This window comes from Aureobasidium pullulans (assembly GCF_000721785.1).
Source record: "Aureobasidium pullulans EXF-150 unplaced genomic scaffold scaffold_1, whole genome shotgun sequence".
NCBI classification, from domain to species: domain Eukaryota; kingdom Fungi; phylum Ascomycota; class Dothideomycetes; order Dothideales; family Saccotheciaceae; genus Aureobasidium; species Aureobasidium pullulans.
In genome coordinates, this window is record NW_021941021.1 from 610,470 (window position 1) to 622,929 (window position 12,460).

The window sequence follows — 12,460 nt, forward strand, 5'->3', positions numbered from 1 at the left end:
ATGACCTCATGATAGCGAGCATGCAATTTGAATAAGTTTTATTCGTATAATCCATCACAATGTCACTGCAAGTCTTGAGCGACCGGTAGCAATATCCCGGGTCATCCGCTTGTTGTACAGGCGTTAGGCGTCAGCATTTCAAGACTCTACTCGATATCTGTCTTCTTCTGTTTAGGCATATCTATGCAAGAGTCGGTCATGAATGATTGAGCACCTATCTATCCGACAGAAAAAAACACCACCACGCAAGCATCCGACGACGAATCTCCGAGCATGTGGTTCACAGCTCTCGTTTTCAGCATTCTGAGCATTGCAATCGCGACTCTGCCGTTTCGATCTACCAACCATCTCACGCCTTCAAAATTCAGCAAGAGCATCTATCATTGGCTCTTCAAATCCGAACTACCAGCTACGACATCAGAACAGCATTTTCCATTTCTGAAGCTTCCACCAGAAATACGACTTCAAATCTACCGCTACGCTCTACCTCAACGGCAAACGATCATTCTTACCAAACCTTCCGCACCACAATGTCCATTTCCGCAAAGATCGCCTTTACCCGCCTTTGTACCGGCCATCTTGCTCAGGCTTCATTCTGGTTGTCCTTGTCAAACGAGATTGACACCGCCATTCCTGCCGATTCTCCAAGTCTCACGTTTGCTACGACGTGAAGCTCAACCTTTGTTCTACAGTAACAACGCCTTTGTGTTGAACATCGATATGCCACAAACACTTCTCCGCATCCCCAATCTCCTCGACATCTTCCAAAACGGCATGATGGATGGTGGAGAAATCCTTGATCTGGTAAAAGACTTCAGAATCAGAGTCGGTGGAAACGTCATGGTGGATGTTTGTGGAAACCCAAACAGGTGGAAGAAATATGGTGGCAGAGTTTTGGTTGCTACAATGCCTTCGGATGAGATTACAGGAATGTTGAGGAGTGAGGAAAATATAGCAAAGTGTGTAGGCAAGGTGCTCCAAGGTGTTGGGGAGGATGGCGGCGTCAACGTTGATGTGGTGAGGAAGATTTTGGACGAGGTGTTTTGGAATTGGGAAGAAAAGGCTTGAGGGTAAGGATCGGGTCAGCAGTAAAAGCATCTCAGAGATAACCCTGCATGCATCTGCTGCCACTGTTTTCAGGTTGTGGTTTGCGGCTTGGCTTTCTGGAAGAAGTGGTTTCGAGCAACCGCTGGCTCCCATCACGACAAACGGCAGTTCTGGTACTTCAAAACGAATCGAGTGGTGATCAAGTTCCACATCAGACTTACATATGTGCAGCGCGAGGGTCCGTATCCAAAAGGCCAAATCGGTTCCCCGAGACAAGGTCGAGAAAAGCGAATATACCCTTAGCATGTGGCAGTTATACAGCCGTCTCGACGTCGACACCCACGCCAAATGAGTTTTAGCGCACATGTCCGTCCAGATCCAGGCTATCTGTGGTCGCAAGATCGAAACTGGAAAGGAGTTCCTCGACATCCCGAAAACATGGAAGACCATGAGCGACCTAGAGGACTATCTCTGCTACCACATAACCGGTATTGACAAAGCCGGCAACGTTGTCGTCCACTGTTCAGGTTCGGCAGCTGCAAGAAAGGGAAGTGGCGGCAAAGGTCGCTCGTCTGTTGCTTTTTTTTTTCTTTCTTGGTTGCGTGGTTGTTTGATCATAAAGCTGTCTTTTTCGATTCATATCTTCAAAGAGGGGGTATATAACGAAAGCCATGTATGTACAATGCTCAAACACCAGTAACATGCAAGTGTGGAACTTTTTGCACCCAGACTCCCATTCCGAAAACGCCTTCGCTGGAAAAGAAACAAAAATCAATCCCCTATCCATACCACATCCCATTCATTATAGCAATACTGTTCACTCGCCTGTTGTTCGCTCATACCGATTTGCTGACCTTGGCTTGCATGTTCGGCGGTCTCCAGTCCATCAGGTCGAAAGCCTCCTTACTCCATGGTCCAATATCCTGATTCTTCTTTTCTTCAGCTGCTATCATCTGTGCAGCTTTGGATGTTATCACAGAAGCTGCAGGGTCGGCGGGGGCTGTAGGAGCTGAAGGGGCTGCAGGGAGCTTGACAGTCAAAGGCTTGAAAGATCTAGCACTGATAGTACCAGTTCCCCTGCCGTTTGGCCTTGGAGCCTTGCCGACCGGTTCGTTGCTTTTCCGCGTCGGTGGCTGTGCAACTGAGTCGTCGACGATAGGGTCGTCGAAGTCCATTGGAGTCATGTCGGGGAAGGCGAAGTCGGTCAGTGTTGGGTCTTCTGGTGAATCCAGTCTTGACATGACAACAGAAGTCGTCTTCCTCAAACCAGTCGTGCTCGGAGCCTTGTCGTTAGCAGGCCGTTGCTCGGTCACGTCGGAAGAACTCCTTTGCAGGCCGGTCCGTTTGTTCTTGTTGCTAAGTTTTGCGAGTCGTTCTTGCAGTCGTCGTTGGAAGACACTTTCTTCTGGGAGTTGGTCGGCTGTAGGTTCACTCGTAGCCTGAACAGGTCTAGGCGCCACCTTGGGTTGGCCGGGACTTGCCTCTCGCCGTGTGCTCGGAGCTCTGTCACGGCCCACGCATTCCGCTCCTTTCTCAGAGCTTGCCGGACGAGAGTTTTGCGACTGAAAAAGCAGCATCTTTCGCGGGACTCCGCCAACAAGCTTCAAGGATTTCCCGCGTGCTTGAGACTCAGGCTCGGGTCCAAAAAATGAACTTTTCCGAATAGAATCGTCGGCAGGCATTTCGATGGCTTTCGTTTTGGCAGTATCTCGCGAAACACTAGTCTCCTTCGCAGGCCGAGCAGTTGCAGCGGCAGGAGCAGGCACATCTGCAAACGCCTTCCGACTTGGTACTCTGACTGACGGCGACTCAACGGCCGCCTGTTGTATGGCTGCCGGCCGTCTGTCGATCGGACGAAAGTGATTTGGACGTACTTGCCTAGGAGCGGGACTTTCGTGCAAACGAGCAGGAGAGGATGTGGCTAGCAATTCAGCCTCAATAGCATGACTGGCGGCTTGAGCTGCAGCGATGTCCTCCGTGTCAGAAGACAGATCAATAACTTGGCAAACTTGGTTCGGGATGGCAATTGGATTTTGTTGCTGCCCTTCAGGGGTCTGATCACGATGCTTTTTCGCTTTGCGTGCCTGTACGTCAGAGTCGAGCCTTGAGCGTTTGCGGATGCTCTCTTCCTGAGCTTCTGTGGTCTGCAAGTCTCTATTTCGTACTTCAAATGGAGATTCTGTAGGCAAAGAGGCCTTCCCTATGGGCCGCCTTGACCTTCCAAGCAGAGCATTGAGTGACTTGTGTTTCATCGGCGTCTTGGAGATTCCATGTGGAGTTCTGGGGGTGACCGACTGAGCAGCTGAAAGCGGAGTTCCATGGCGCACGATTGTTCGTGGAGCAGGTGTTTTGGCTGGGGTCTTGTCCTTTCGTTGGAGCAAGTCGGAGAGGTCGGTCTGGATGGTGCCTATTCTTTCAGAGACTTCGACCATGATGCCACCTTTTTCCAGGGTCATCTCATCCCCCTCTTGCAAGTCATCGCCGCTAGTCCAGTGAAGGTCGCCGAGGAAATTTCTAGGAACGTCGTAGACCATGACACGCTTGTTGAAGGTGTGGTATCGAAGAAAGCCATCCTGCCATCGCTTTTGCTTGCGACGTAAATCATGCGTATAGAGGCAGTTGAATTCGAAGACTGGAGCGGTATTTTGAGTCTGCGGGACTGCGAGGTTCGGCGAACTACGAAGGACTGCTGCCGTCATGATCCTCGATTGTGACTTGGATGTGATGTTCTCAAATACGGCATTTCGTGCAAGTCTTGTGAGCAGATGAGGCTCAAGAACGATGATTCAGTAGACAAGAAGAGTCGAGAGCAGGCAGTAGACCCACCGAAGCTGCGATGGCGTCGGGAAGGGAAAGTGCTGCTCTTGGCGCGTCACGCGCGCGTCACGAATCACATGTCAAATCAAAAGATGAAGCATTTCGCGGAGATTAGCAGTCCGTCCGAGGGGCCTGCCATCGAGGCCATTGCGCATGGTTCCATTTTTAAAACTCTGGGCACCTTGATGACCATGATATTGGTTTATGATACAGACAAGTGTGTTTGTATAAAAGTCCATCTCAGTGCCGCGTAATCCTCGACGCTATATTATGGTAATGCATGGTATGACTAGTGAACAATGCCACCCGCTTCCCAGTTCTACGAGGCCGAGCCTTGGCCCCGCTCGCAATACACGTTGTCTCAACACCGAGCAATCACGAATCCTTCAACCTGATTGTTCCGTCACTCCTTCTTCCTTTTGTTTTGCTTTCCTCCCTCATCGTCAATCGCGATGCAGAGTGTTCAACGCAAGTTCGGCAAGTTGATGAAGCGGTCTGCAGACGGGTCAGACGTTGGGGGCATTCTTAGTGAATTCAACAGTGCAGACCAGGCCCTGGCCAGTGTAAGAATGATAATGTGTCTGACGGTCAACACACAAGAATACTGACCAAGACATGCTAGTTCATTGAGGCAACAAAATCATGGCGCGATGCTTGGGACGAGACACTAAAAACACAACTCTATGTCGCCGAAACACTGCATTTGTTGTACCAGCCAATCGAAGTAGAGGATGACCCTGACAACCCGACTCAACACAAGCCAGCTCCGACCCCTAGGAGGTATTTGGACAAGGCCAGTGATTTGCAGGCCGTTTACTCGAATCTTGGAAAGGACTTGAGCAATGAGGTCACCTCAATCGAAGTAAAGCTTCTGAGACCTGCAATGGATGCAAAAGATTCTCTCAAGATGCTTAAGAAGTCAGTCAAAAGAAGAGAAGATTTGAAGGTCCGTTATCATGACCAGTATTACTGCACGTTATTGACATTACTCGTCAGCTTGACTACGAGCGTTACAACTCGCGCGTAGACAGTGTCCGGCGCAAAGAGACAAGATCTGCAAGGGAAGAGAACGCTTTGATGAAGCACGAGACTGATCTCGCCCGATCCAGTGCCGTGAGTCGGTCCTAGGCCTCTTCGTTTTACAAAGACTGACCAGATCCCAAGGATTACCAAGCTGCTGATGAGCAGCTGAAAAAAGTGCTACCTCCTGTCTTGGATGCTCTATCACTCCTTCTTCCCGATCTGCTCGCGACCCAAATCATGATCCAGTACCAGCTAGTCGGCCAATTGTACACTCAGCTGCATGAGTATTGCCAAGCGCATCGTCTGCCTTCTCCTGCGCCCGCTCTGGAGCAGGTTGTTTCAACCTTCGAGACGGAGTTTACACCGTTCCGCGAGGATTTGGAGCGCAACATCCGAACGATCTCAACTGGTAAAGCCATTCATCAACCCATGAGTTTGCCAGACAAACAGCAAGGCACTGTCACTGGTCTTGGGCTTCGCAACACGTTCGCAAGGAGAACAAGCAGTCAGGGTTCATTGCCAAAGCCTTCCATGCCAGGACAATTACGTATTGGTTCGAACGCAGTCGACGATGAGCCGGCTCCTGTGAAGCCTCCTAGACCCGGTCGTATCTCTTCTAGTACTAGACTGCACTCGCACTACGAAGACACTGCCACACTGAACTCTCATTATGAAGAGGAAGAGGCACCTCCGATGAAGCCACCTAGACCTGGAGCACCACCGAGTGTAGACATGATGAGCAAGCCGCGAATTCCTTCCAGCTCAAAACCTACACCCGTGGTTACGCCAGATGTGTACACTAATGGCGGAGCACCTGCGCCAACTTATTCGGCTACAAGCACTCCTAGCTCGTCCAATACACCATTCTTGACACCTTCGTCCACATCGCGTCAGAACCAGGGATCGGACTACTTCAGCAGAGAACGCAAGGCTTCTACATCATCCGGTACTTTCAGCGTTACAGGCAAGAAAAAGCCCCCGCCGCCTCCACCAAAGAAGAGAACACCATCGACACAGGGTCAATTCGTCACGGCTCTCTATGAGTTCGGTGGACAGGGATCAGGCGACTTGTCGTTCAGGGAAGGTGATAGGATCAAGGTGGTAAAGAAGACGGCGTCGACAGATGATTGGTGGGAAGGAGAACTAAATGGAGTGGTTGGCAGCTTTCCTGCAAACTACGTCAAAGTGGACTAGAGGTTTACCGCAGGTCGTAATGTAGACGCAGCCATATACAAAGCTGCACTAGAGGCGTGATCTCAGTCTACCAAAAGACTTCTCTATGTAGCCATCAGAAGGCATGATGGTTTGGCTTTGTCGCAGTCGTCCAAAGAGAGCTCATCAAGGTACCACTCTCTATGGACATGCACAATCATCAAAAACACCTTGAATTCTGATGGTGAAATCAAACGACCGGCGGATGTCCGGGAGCCCTGAATAGTGTAAGAACAGGAGAGATCGATGCCGGTGCAACTTCTATAATCACAGTAAATTGTAGTTCATACTCCGTAGACAGGACAAACGGAGAAGAAGTACTCAAAGGCTTGGCTATAATGATCTGCAGGGACAGAGCCAAAACAGCGGCGGGAAATGGCGGGGGATTTCGGGCGTGGCATTTGCATCGTCATGGGCGCCTTTGATTAGCGCATGGTTGGTTGGGCGCTGAAACTCGACAGCACATCTCTTGCCTTGTAAAGCAAAGGCGCACGAATCACCGCATCCTCATCTCCACGTCGTCCGTAACTCAGAAGCCTGTCTCTTCTCCGCTTTCTTCCTGTACACTCTCCGTACACGTACCCTAGCCGACTGCATCTCTTCCTACTCCGCCATCGTACACGAATCTCGACCACAGCACCGGGTGCTACCCCAAGATCCCAAGATACGTCTTTTGTGAATATTCAGGTACCAGAAAATGGATTCGCTCCTCGTCGACCCGCCCGTCAACAAACAAGCACCGCCAAGGTCGCCTCCTATGGCCTTTCAAACCACTTCAAACGACTCGCTCTGGGCTCCCATGAACCCAATGGCTCTCCAATCCCTCTCACAGGCCTCGTCGCCCTACTTTCTGGATGCGACTCTCTCTCCAAACGAGAACGACATGCAGGCCCAGTTGGACAAGCTGAATGAAGCATTACGTCTGCAACATCAAGCCTTTGTCGCCGAGCGTGAGAGTTGGCAGATGGAGCGAGATAGGATGCACCGTCGCGTTACCGCCCTCGAGTCGCTGCTCAAGTCTCCCAATGGCCAAAGGTAGCAGTCCACTACCAACGCATCCTCGAGCCATTCATCGCTAACATGATTGTGCCTCTTAGTCCAGCACATAGCCCTGCCTTCTCTCCACAAAACGGAGTCAAGCCCGGTCCATCACAACTTCCTAGCATAGCCGAAGTCGACACCTCCCGCCTATCACCAGAGTCGTCTCGCATCAAGAGGAATGCCGCCCCAGTACACATCGATATACCCGCCTTGACAGATGCTTCTGTCTTTGACAGTACCGCTTCCTTGACCGAAGTCTTACACGGAGATCTACCCGCCTCCCCACCGGTCACTCGTAATATCCTAAGTCCTCCACCACCGGCCAATCTCAGACATGCCGGACATACTCCGCTCAAGGCTCCTCACCCGGGTGATTTCAGCCCAGCCATCAGTATTCGCTCTGACAAATTGACCGACACACCAACCCGCAGCAACACGCTCATGAACGAAGTCATGTCGCAGGATGACGGTGCAGACGAGGATCGCCCCTTGAAAGGCCCCTTACACATGCCTTCCCTCCCATGCAATCCAGGGGCCGAGAACTTCACCATGGACATGCTGGATGCCAAATTGAAAGACATTTCAGAACACCCAGAAGAAAACCAACCACTAGTCTGTCGAAGTCCCAACTTACCTTCAGAGGTAGTCGCCGAAAGCTCGCCTGTCTCCAACGACAAAGTTGATTCGGCCAGCAGCGAAGGCAAGGACAGCAAAGGCAAAGACAAGGACGACTCGGACAACGGAGGGATCAGACTCCGGACCAGAATGAGTTCCAATTTCGGCGCACCCCTTGGCTCAATGGGGTCATGGAGACGTTAGGACGTCTCTGCTCAGACATGGCTGGTTCCATGCTGACTTGAGAGTCTTCCCTGCCATGATCAAACACGATCACAAACGAATATTATACTAGATGGCTTGCGCTTTTGCATAGATGAGAGAGCACAAAAAGAGATGGCGTTGTTTTTTATTCTTTCTGGCTCTTCACTTTTTCGTTGCGGATGGATTTACTTGATACCCCCTCATCACATGCACACATGCAACACGCGCACATGCTAAAAACTCGATTCAGAAAAAAGGCAGGATTAGATAGAAAGGATTGTCTCGGTCCTCTGTAAAGGAACGCAAGAAACCTTTCTTCGGGTCTCACAGCCCTGACTCCCCTTATCTCTCTACATCCCTTGCTTTTAGGGCTTTTCTGGCTTTGCCTCAAGCTTTTTCTTGCTCTCTCTTATCCTTCTTTCACGCGGCAACGGTATTCCACGCGTGAATGTCAAGGGGAGGATTTCACATTCTTTGAACAGACTGTGAAACCGACGCCAGGATAATCGCGACCTGCTTGAACTCGCCACGAGCCGTGTCTTTGGTAAGTCGGGATGACCCCCTTTTTCATGCAATGGTTTCTCGATCGAGAGCAGAAAAGGCTAGAAAGGTATGTTAGCTTTGGGTGAAAAGGAAGGGGCGATGGTGGATATATATGTTTCCTTTACCTACCTGCTTTCTCTTGTTTTTTGGCTGGTGGTGAGTTATCGAAAATCCCATCAATTGCTACTTTTGTACTGGCTTTTACAATCGTTCGTTGGTCTGCCCTCGACTAGATATCCTCGAGATCGGGTCTGAATATCCTCACCAAAGGACGCTTCTCGCTCACTCAAACAAAAGTCATCGTCTCTGTCTTGTCAAGAGAGAAATGGCAAATCAATCACGTCTCCTAACCTTTTACATCACAATCCTTCTATCCCTCCTCTTCCTCCGCGCAAACGCCGCTCCAATTTCTTTCGCCGATGTGGAAGAATCTTGGAAAAGAGGTCTTTCCGAGGTATACTACCACCTTTTACTACCCCCCCCTCCCCCCATCTCTAACCTCATACCACCTTACACTCATAAACTAAACATTCAAATACTAACCATACTTCATCAAAATAGCAAGCCATCCACGCATCCTCATCAACAAAACATCCAACACCCTCTTGGATCCCTTTGATTTTGTCATCTTCATCTTCTTCTACAACACACATCACCTCTAAACCCCCAACAACATCGGAGCAAAATGTGTTTGAGGGAATGTTGGATGAGAGGACGATGGCTGTGAGAAGACAATCTGCTACAGTTGCTGGATTTGCAAAGATGATTAGGGATGTTTTGAGGAGGGGAGAGGAAGTGGAGGTAGGGGTGCAGGTTTTGAGGCCGGTTAGGAACAGGAGGTGGGAGTTTAATGGATGACTGGAGAGGAATGGCTAGATGCCATGGATGGGGATGGAAAGACCAGGGATTTATGATTATGGGTAACGACTTGAACGACTGTTCTTTTTGAGATTGATGATATTACAAGGCAAGGTAGACAAATTCGGGGAATGATAAAGTCATGGTATTGAAACTGGGTATCTGGAATTCATGTTGTAAAAAAAGTGCTCTCTCTGCTTTGGTTAATTATATTCAGTGGTGTTTGAATAGTGGAAAGGAAAATGCCGTGACCTTCGTGAACCTTGACTCCCTCTTTCAACCCCTAATCGGAAAAGAGTAAAAAACGCCTGTCATATCGTGGAAAAAGAAAAACGCCCTGTCAAACCCAACACCTCGTCGTCTTACACACCCATGGTGTGATCATGCTCAATACCAGGAGTAACACTGGCCATGAACTTGATAAAGACAACAAGGTACTGATCGACACGAATAGCAACCTCATCATCCTTGCCCTCATCAGTCAAGACCTCCCATTCATCATTCTTCTTGTTCTCCTCATCAAGCTTCATGGCACCGGTCTGATCGACCAAACCCTCCATACCCTGTTTGGAAACCTCTTGACCCTGCTTCATCTTCTGAGTGCGCAATTTCAGAGCGGCGTCGGCGCGATCGAGGAGGATTTTCATGACACTGGCGTGGCGGCAGGGGTGGATGGAGGCGGTCTTTATGGGTGGGGAGACGAAGTTGAAGTCTTCGAGGGTGACGGTTTTGTCTTTGTAGTCGCCGACGATGTCTTCCATCATGGACATGGGTGGGAGAGGTTCGTTTGAGGAAGAGTAGCCAGAGAGGTAGAGGCGTGGTGTCATGTAGTATGTCGAGTAGGTGATGTAGATGGTGTAGTTGCGTAGGGTGCTGAGTCAGAGGTTAGCTATGCCTTCTATTGGATGTGAGTAGAAAGTGGACTCACTCGTTCTGGTCTTGGTGAGCCTTGGGGTCACGGATAATGGCATCAGGGTCATCCTCCTCATCCTCAATGTCTGGAACATCCTCTTCGTAGTCACCGCTGTCTTGCTCGACATGGCCCTCATCATCGACAGTACGGATGTCGCCAGGACGGGACTCGGGCTTATGGAGATCACCGCCGGTCCTCAACCAGCCATCGTCGTCATCTCCGCTCGAGTTGAAGGCTTCACCCTCCTTGACCAAGTCGTCCAGACCCTCCTTGCCGGCGAAGTTGTCGTTGAGGCGTTTGTGGCAGGGGACACCTCGAGTGATGAGGTATTGCTTGTCTTCGGGCAAGTGAGAGTTACGTTGAGCAGGAGTGGCGGCTCCAGCCCATGACCACGAGGGGAACTTGTTTGTGAGGAAGTCGCCGGCCAGAACGAACTCGTCGGGAGTGAGCTTGCCAGTCTCACGGAAGCTGGATGTCGTCGCGGGTTTGGCGTAATCGCGTATTGTGTCGAGAGCTGTATGGATGTATTTGTACATGGTTCGTGATGTTTGTTGTTCAGTGCTGAAGAGATGTGAGCTGCGTTGGGGGAGTAAATGGCAGAATGGGTTGAAGGTGCAAGACAAAGCGGTGGACCGATCATCAGGGTTGTGCCTTGTGAGCGGGGCAGACGGCGATAACACCTGCACCTGATAAGCACCACTCATCATTATCTACCGCATCCGGTAACAGATCTGAAACGACGACATCATCGTCAACAACACAAGGCTGCCACTCCGACTGTCGCTTTACGATACACCATAGTTATCCGACTTGAATAATTCTCATTTTAATTTTATCAGCAAAGCTCGTTCTCGTTATGTGCATTGTTATCTCTTGGTCTGAATAGTGTCCTGGAAGACAGCCATCATGATCACCCCATTCGGCAACAATCCTGCTGCTCTCATCACAACTTGTTCTCGCGACGCAGACCCTCGTACATTGACCAAGCAGCCAATGCCTTGCTATCTCTACCACCTTCGCGGAATAACTGCTCCAGTCTCACAACCTTCAGCGTAATCTTCTCACCATGGTCGCGCAGTCCTGTCAACTTGCCCTGCCAGTCCTTGAGTTGTTTACGAGGAATGCGCTGCTGGTGCAAGAAAATGGGCACAAACTCATCGCATCCTCCTGCACTGGGGTACATTGCCTTTTGCAGCTTCTCTCCATCTTTGACCTGATCTTCCGACGCGAATGTGAGTTTGGTCAGGTCGATGAGTTCGTCCTCCTTGATTTTGAGGCCTGTCTCCTCTTCGATCTCCTTTGCCGCGCCACCAGAGAAAGTGCCAGCATCATCGAGCATACCAGCAGGAAGCTCTGGGAAGCAAAGCGATCCAGCGGGAATACGTGGTTGAACGGTCAGAATAACGTATTTGTCCTTTTCTGATCCCTCTTCGACATCGTCGGGTTGTAGAATAAGCTGTACTGCTGTCAATGATTGTCGTTTTGGTACCTCATGTTGTGCAATTCACCAGCATGGCTACGCTACCTCCTCTCAGGAACACCGATCCTGGGAACTTTTCTCCATCGTCGTTTGACACTTCCGCCTTGAACTTGATGAAGCCGATTCGTTCTCCGCCGAAGAAGTCCACGCTCTGGATATCGATGCGCCGGAGCTTGTAAGGTGCTTCGTGGAAGGTGTGATCCTTGGATTCTTGTTGTTTCAGAGAATGTTGGAGTGTTTCGGACCAGTTCTTGAATGCCGGGAATGATAGCAATTGTTCTTTGCTAAGATCTTTTGTGAGGTTGACAGGGCACTCGGGCGAGAAGCCTGGCAGTGTGAATGTGCTCATTGTTTTGATGCTGAGGGTGAAATTCGGTGATGGTTTGTTCAACTGTCGGATATAATTGGTTTGGACTCTCAAAAATGATTTGCAGAGCATGTGTGTGTATGAAGGTAGAAGCAAGAGTGGATTGGGTCGCGACTGCCTTTGATGAGCTATATCGATGACGTAGTGCTGTTTACTGAGGTAAGACTCCTTTCGCGAGCTCAACTGTGTCAAAATCGATCACATAATAGAGTCAATTAGGTGTCGCTCATGCTAAGTGGGTCTCTACTCGTTCACTGTCAGATCGGATCTACGTTTGATTTTGGTATCGCTATCTGGGTCTAGTCAACCAAGACTTTTTCAACTGCCACGCAGAACACCC

At 50.0% G+C, this 12,460-nt stretch overlaps 6 protein-coding genes across 6 annotated transcripts; 3 read left to right on the forward strand and 3 right to left on the reverse strand.

The window, feature by feature from the left end:
* Positions 1-273: 273 nt before the first annotated feature.
* Positions 274-1,068, forward strand: M438DRAFT_370481 (uncharacterized protein; the record flags this gene model as incomplete). The annotated part of the gene is made up of 1 exon (XM_029908189.1): positions 274-1,068. One exon carries the CDS (start codon positions 274-276, stop codon positions 1,066-1,068), a length of 795 nt encoding a protein of 264 aa, XP_029765485.1.
* An 815-nt stretch (positions 1,069-1,883) lies between these two features.
* M438DRAFT_370482 (uncharacterized protein) lies at positions 1,884-3,746 on the reverse strand (the record flags this gene model as incomplete). The annotated part of the gene is made up of 1 exon (XM_029908190.1): positions 1,884-3,746. The coding sequence occupies one exon, from the start codon at positions 3,744-3,746 to the stop codon at positions 1,884-1,886; it is 1,863 nt and encodes a 620-aa protein (XP_029765486.1).
* Positions 3,747-4,316: 570 nt separating this feature from the next.
* M438DRAFT_263397 (uncharacterized protein) lies at positions 4,317-6,081 on the forward strand (the record flags this gene model as incomplete). Its single annotated transcript, XM_029899884.1, has 4 exons — positions 4,317-4,427; positions 4,487-4,810; positions 4,861-4,977; positions 5,029-6,081. The coding sequence occupies 4 exons, from the start codon at positions 4,317-4,319 to the stop codon at positions 6,079-6,081; spliced, it is 1,605 nt and encodes a 534-aa protein (XP_029765487.1).
* Positions 6,082-6,394: 313 nt separating this feature from the next.
* M438DRAFT_4020 (uncharacterized protein) lies at positions 6,395-8,393 on the forward strand. The gene is made up of 2 exons (XM_029909572.1): positions 6,395-7,134; positions 7,197-8,393. Exons 1-2 carry the CDS (start codon positions 6,797-6,799, stop codon positions 7,957-7,959), a joined length of 1,101 nt encoding a protein of 366 aa, XP_029765488.1. The 5' UTR covers positions 6,395-6,796; the 3' UTR covers positions 7,960-8,393.
* A 1,093-nt stretch (positions 8,394-9,486) lies between these two features.
* M438DRAFT_393292 (uncharacterized protein) lies at positions 9,487-10,899 on the reverse strand. Its single transcript, XM_029909108.1, has 2 exons — positions 10,289-10,899; positions 9,487-10,233 (listed from the first exon to the last, which is right to left on the reverse strand). Exons 1-2 carry the CDS (start codon positions 10,807-10,809, stop codon positions 9,723-9,725), a joined length of 1,032 nt encoding a protein of 343 aa, XP_029765489.1. The 5' UTR covers positions 10,810-10,899; the 3' UTR covers positions 9,487-9,722.
* A 176-nt stretch (positions 10,900-11,075) lies between these two features.
* M438DRAFT_341086 (NUDIX family hydrolase) lies at positions 11,076-12,370 on the reverse strand. The gene is made up of 2 exons (XM_029904426.1): positions 11,782-12,370; positions 11,076-11,729 (listed from the first exon to the last, which is right to left on the reverse strand). Exons 1-2 carry the CDS (start codon positions 12,100-12,102, stop codon positions 11,217-11,219), a joined length of 834 nt encoding a protein of 277 aa, XP_029765490.1. The 5' UTR covers positions 12,103-12,370; the 3' UTR covers positions 11,076-11,216.
* Positions 12,371-12,460: the final 90 nt, after the last annotated feature.

Excerpts from the sequence above, each read along its gene's own strand:
- M438DRAFT_4020 (XM_029909572.1), top strand. The coding sequence starts at position 6,797 with ATGGATTCGCTCCTCGTCGACCCGCCCGTCAACAAACAAGCACCGCCA. Across the intron at positions 7,135-7,196 it reads AAGTCTCCCAATGGCCAAAG|TCCAGCACATAGCCCTGCCT; the intron begins GTAGCAGTCCAC and ends TGTGCCTCTTAG.
- M438DRAFT_393292 (XM_029909108.1), bottom strand. The coding sequence starts at position 10,809 with ATGTACAAATACATCCATACAGCTCTCGACACAATACGCGATTACGCC. Across the intron at positions 10,234-10,288 it reads GCTCACCAAGACCAGAACGA|CACCCTACGCAACTACACCA; the intron begins GTGAGTCCACTT and ends CCTCTGACTCAG.
- M438DRAFT_341086 (XM_029904426.1), bottom strand. The coding sequence starts at position 12,102 with ATGAGCACATTCACACTGCCAGGCTTCTCGCCCGAGTGCCCTGTCAAC. Across the intron at positions 11,730-11,781 it reads GAGGTAGCGTAGCCATGCTG|CTTATTCTACAACCCGACGA; the intron begins GTGAATTGCACA and ends ACAGCAGTACAG.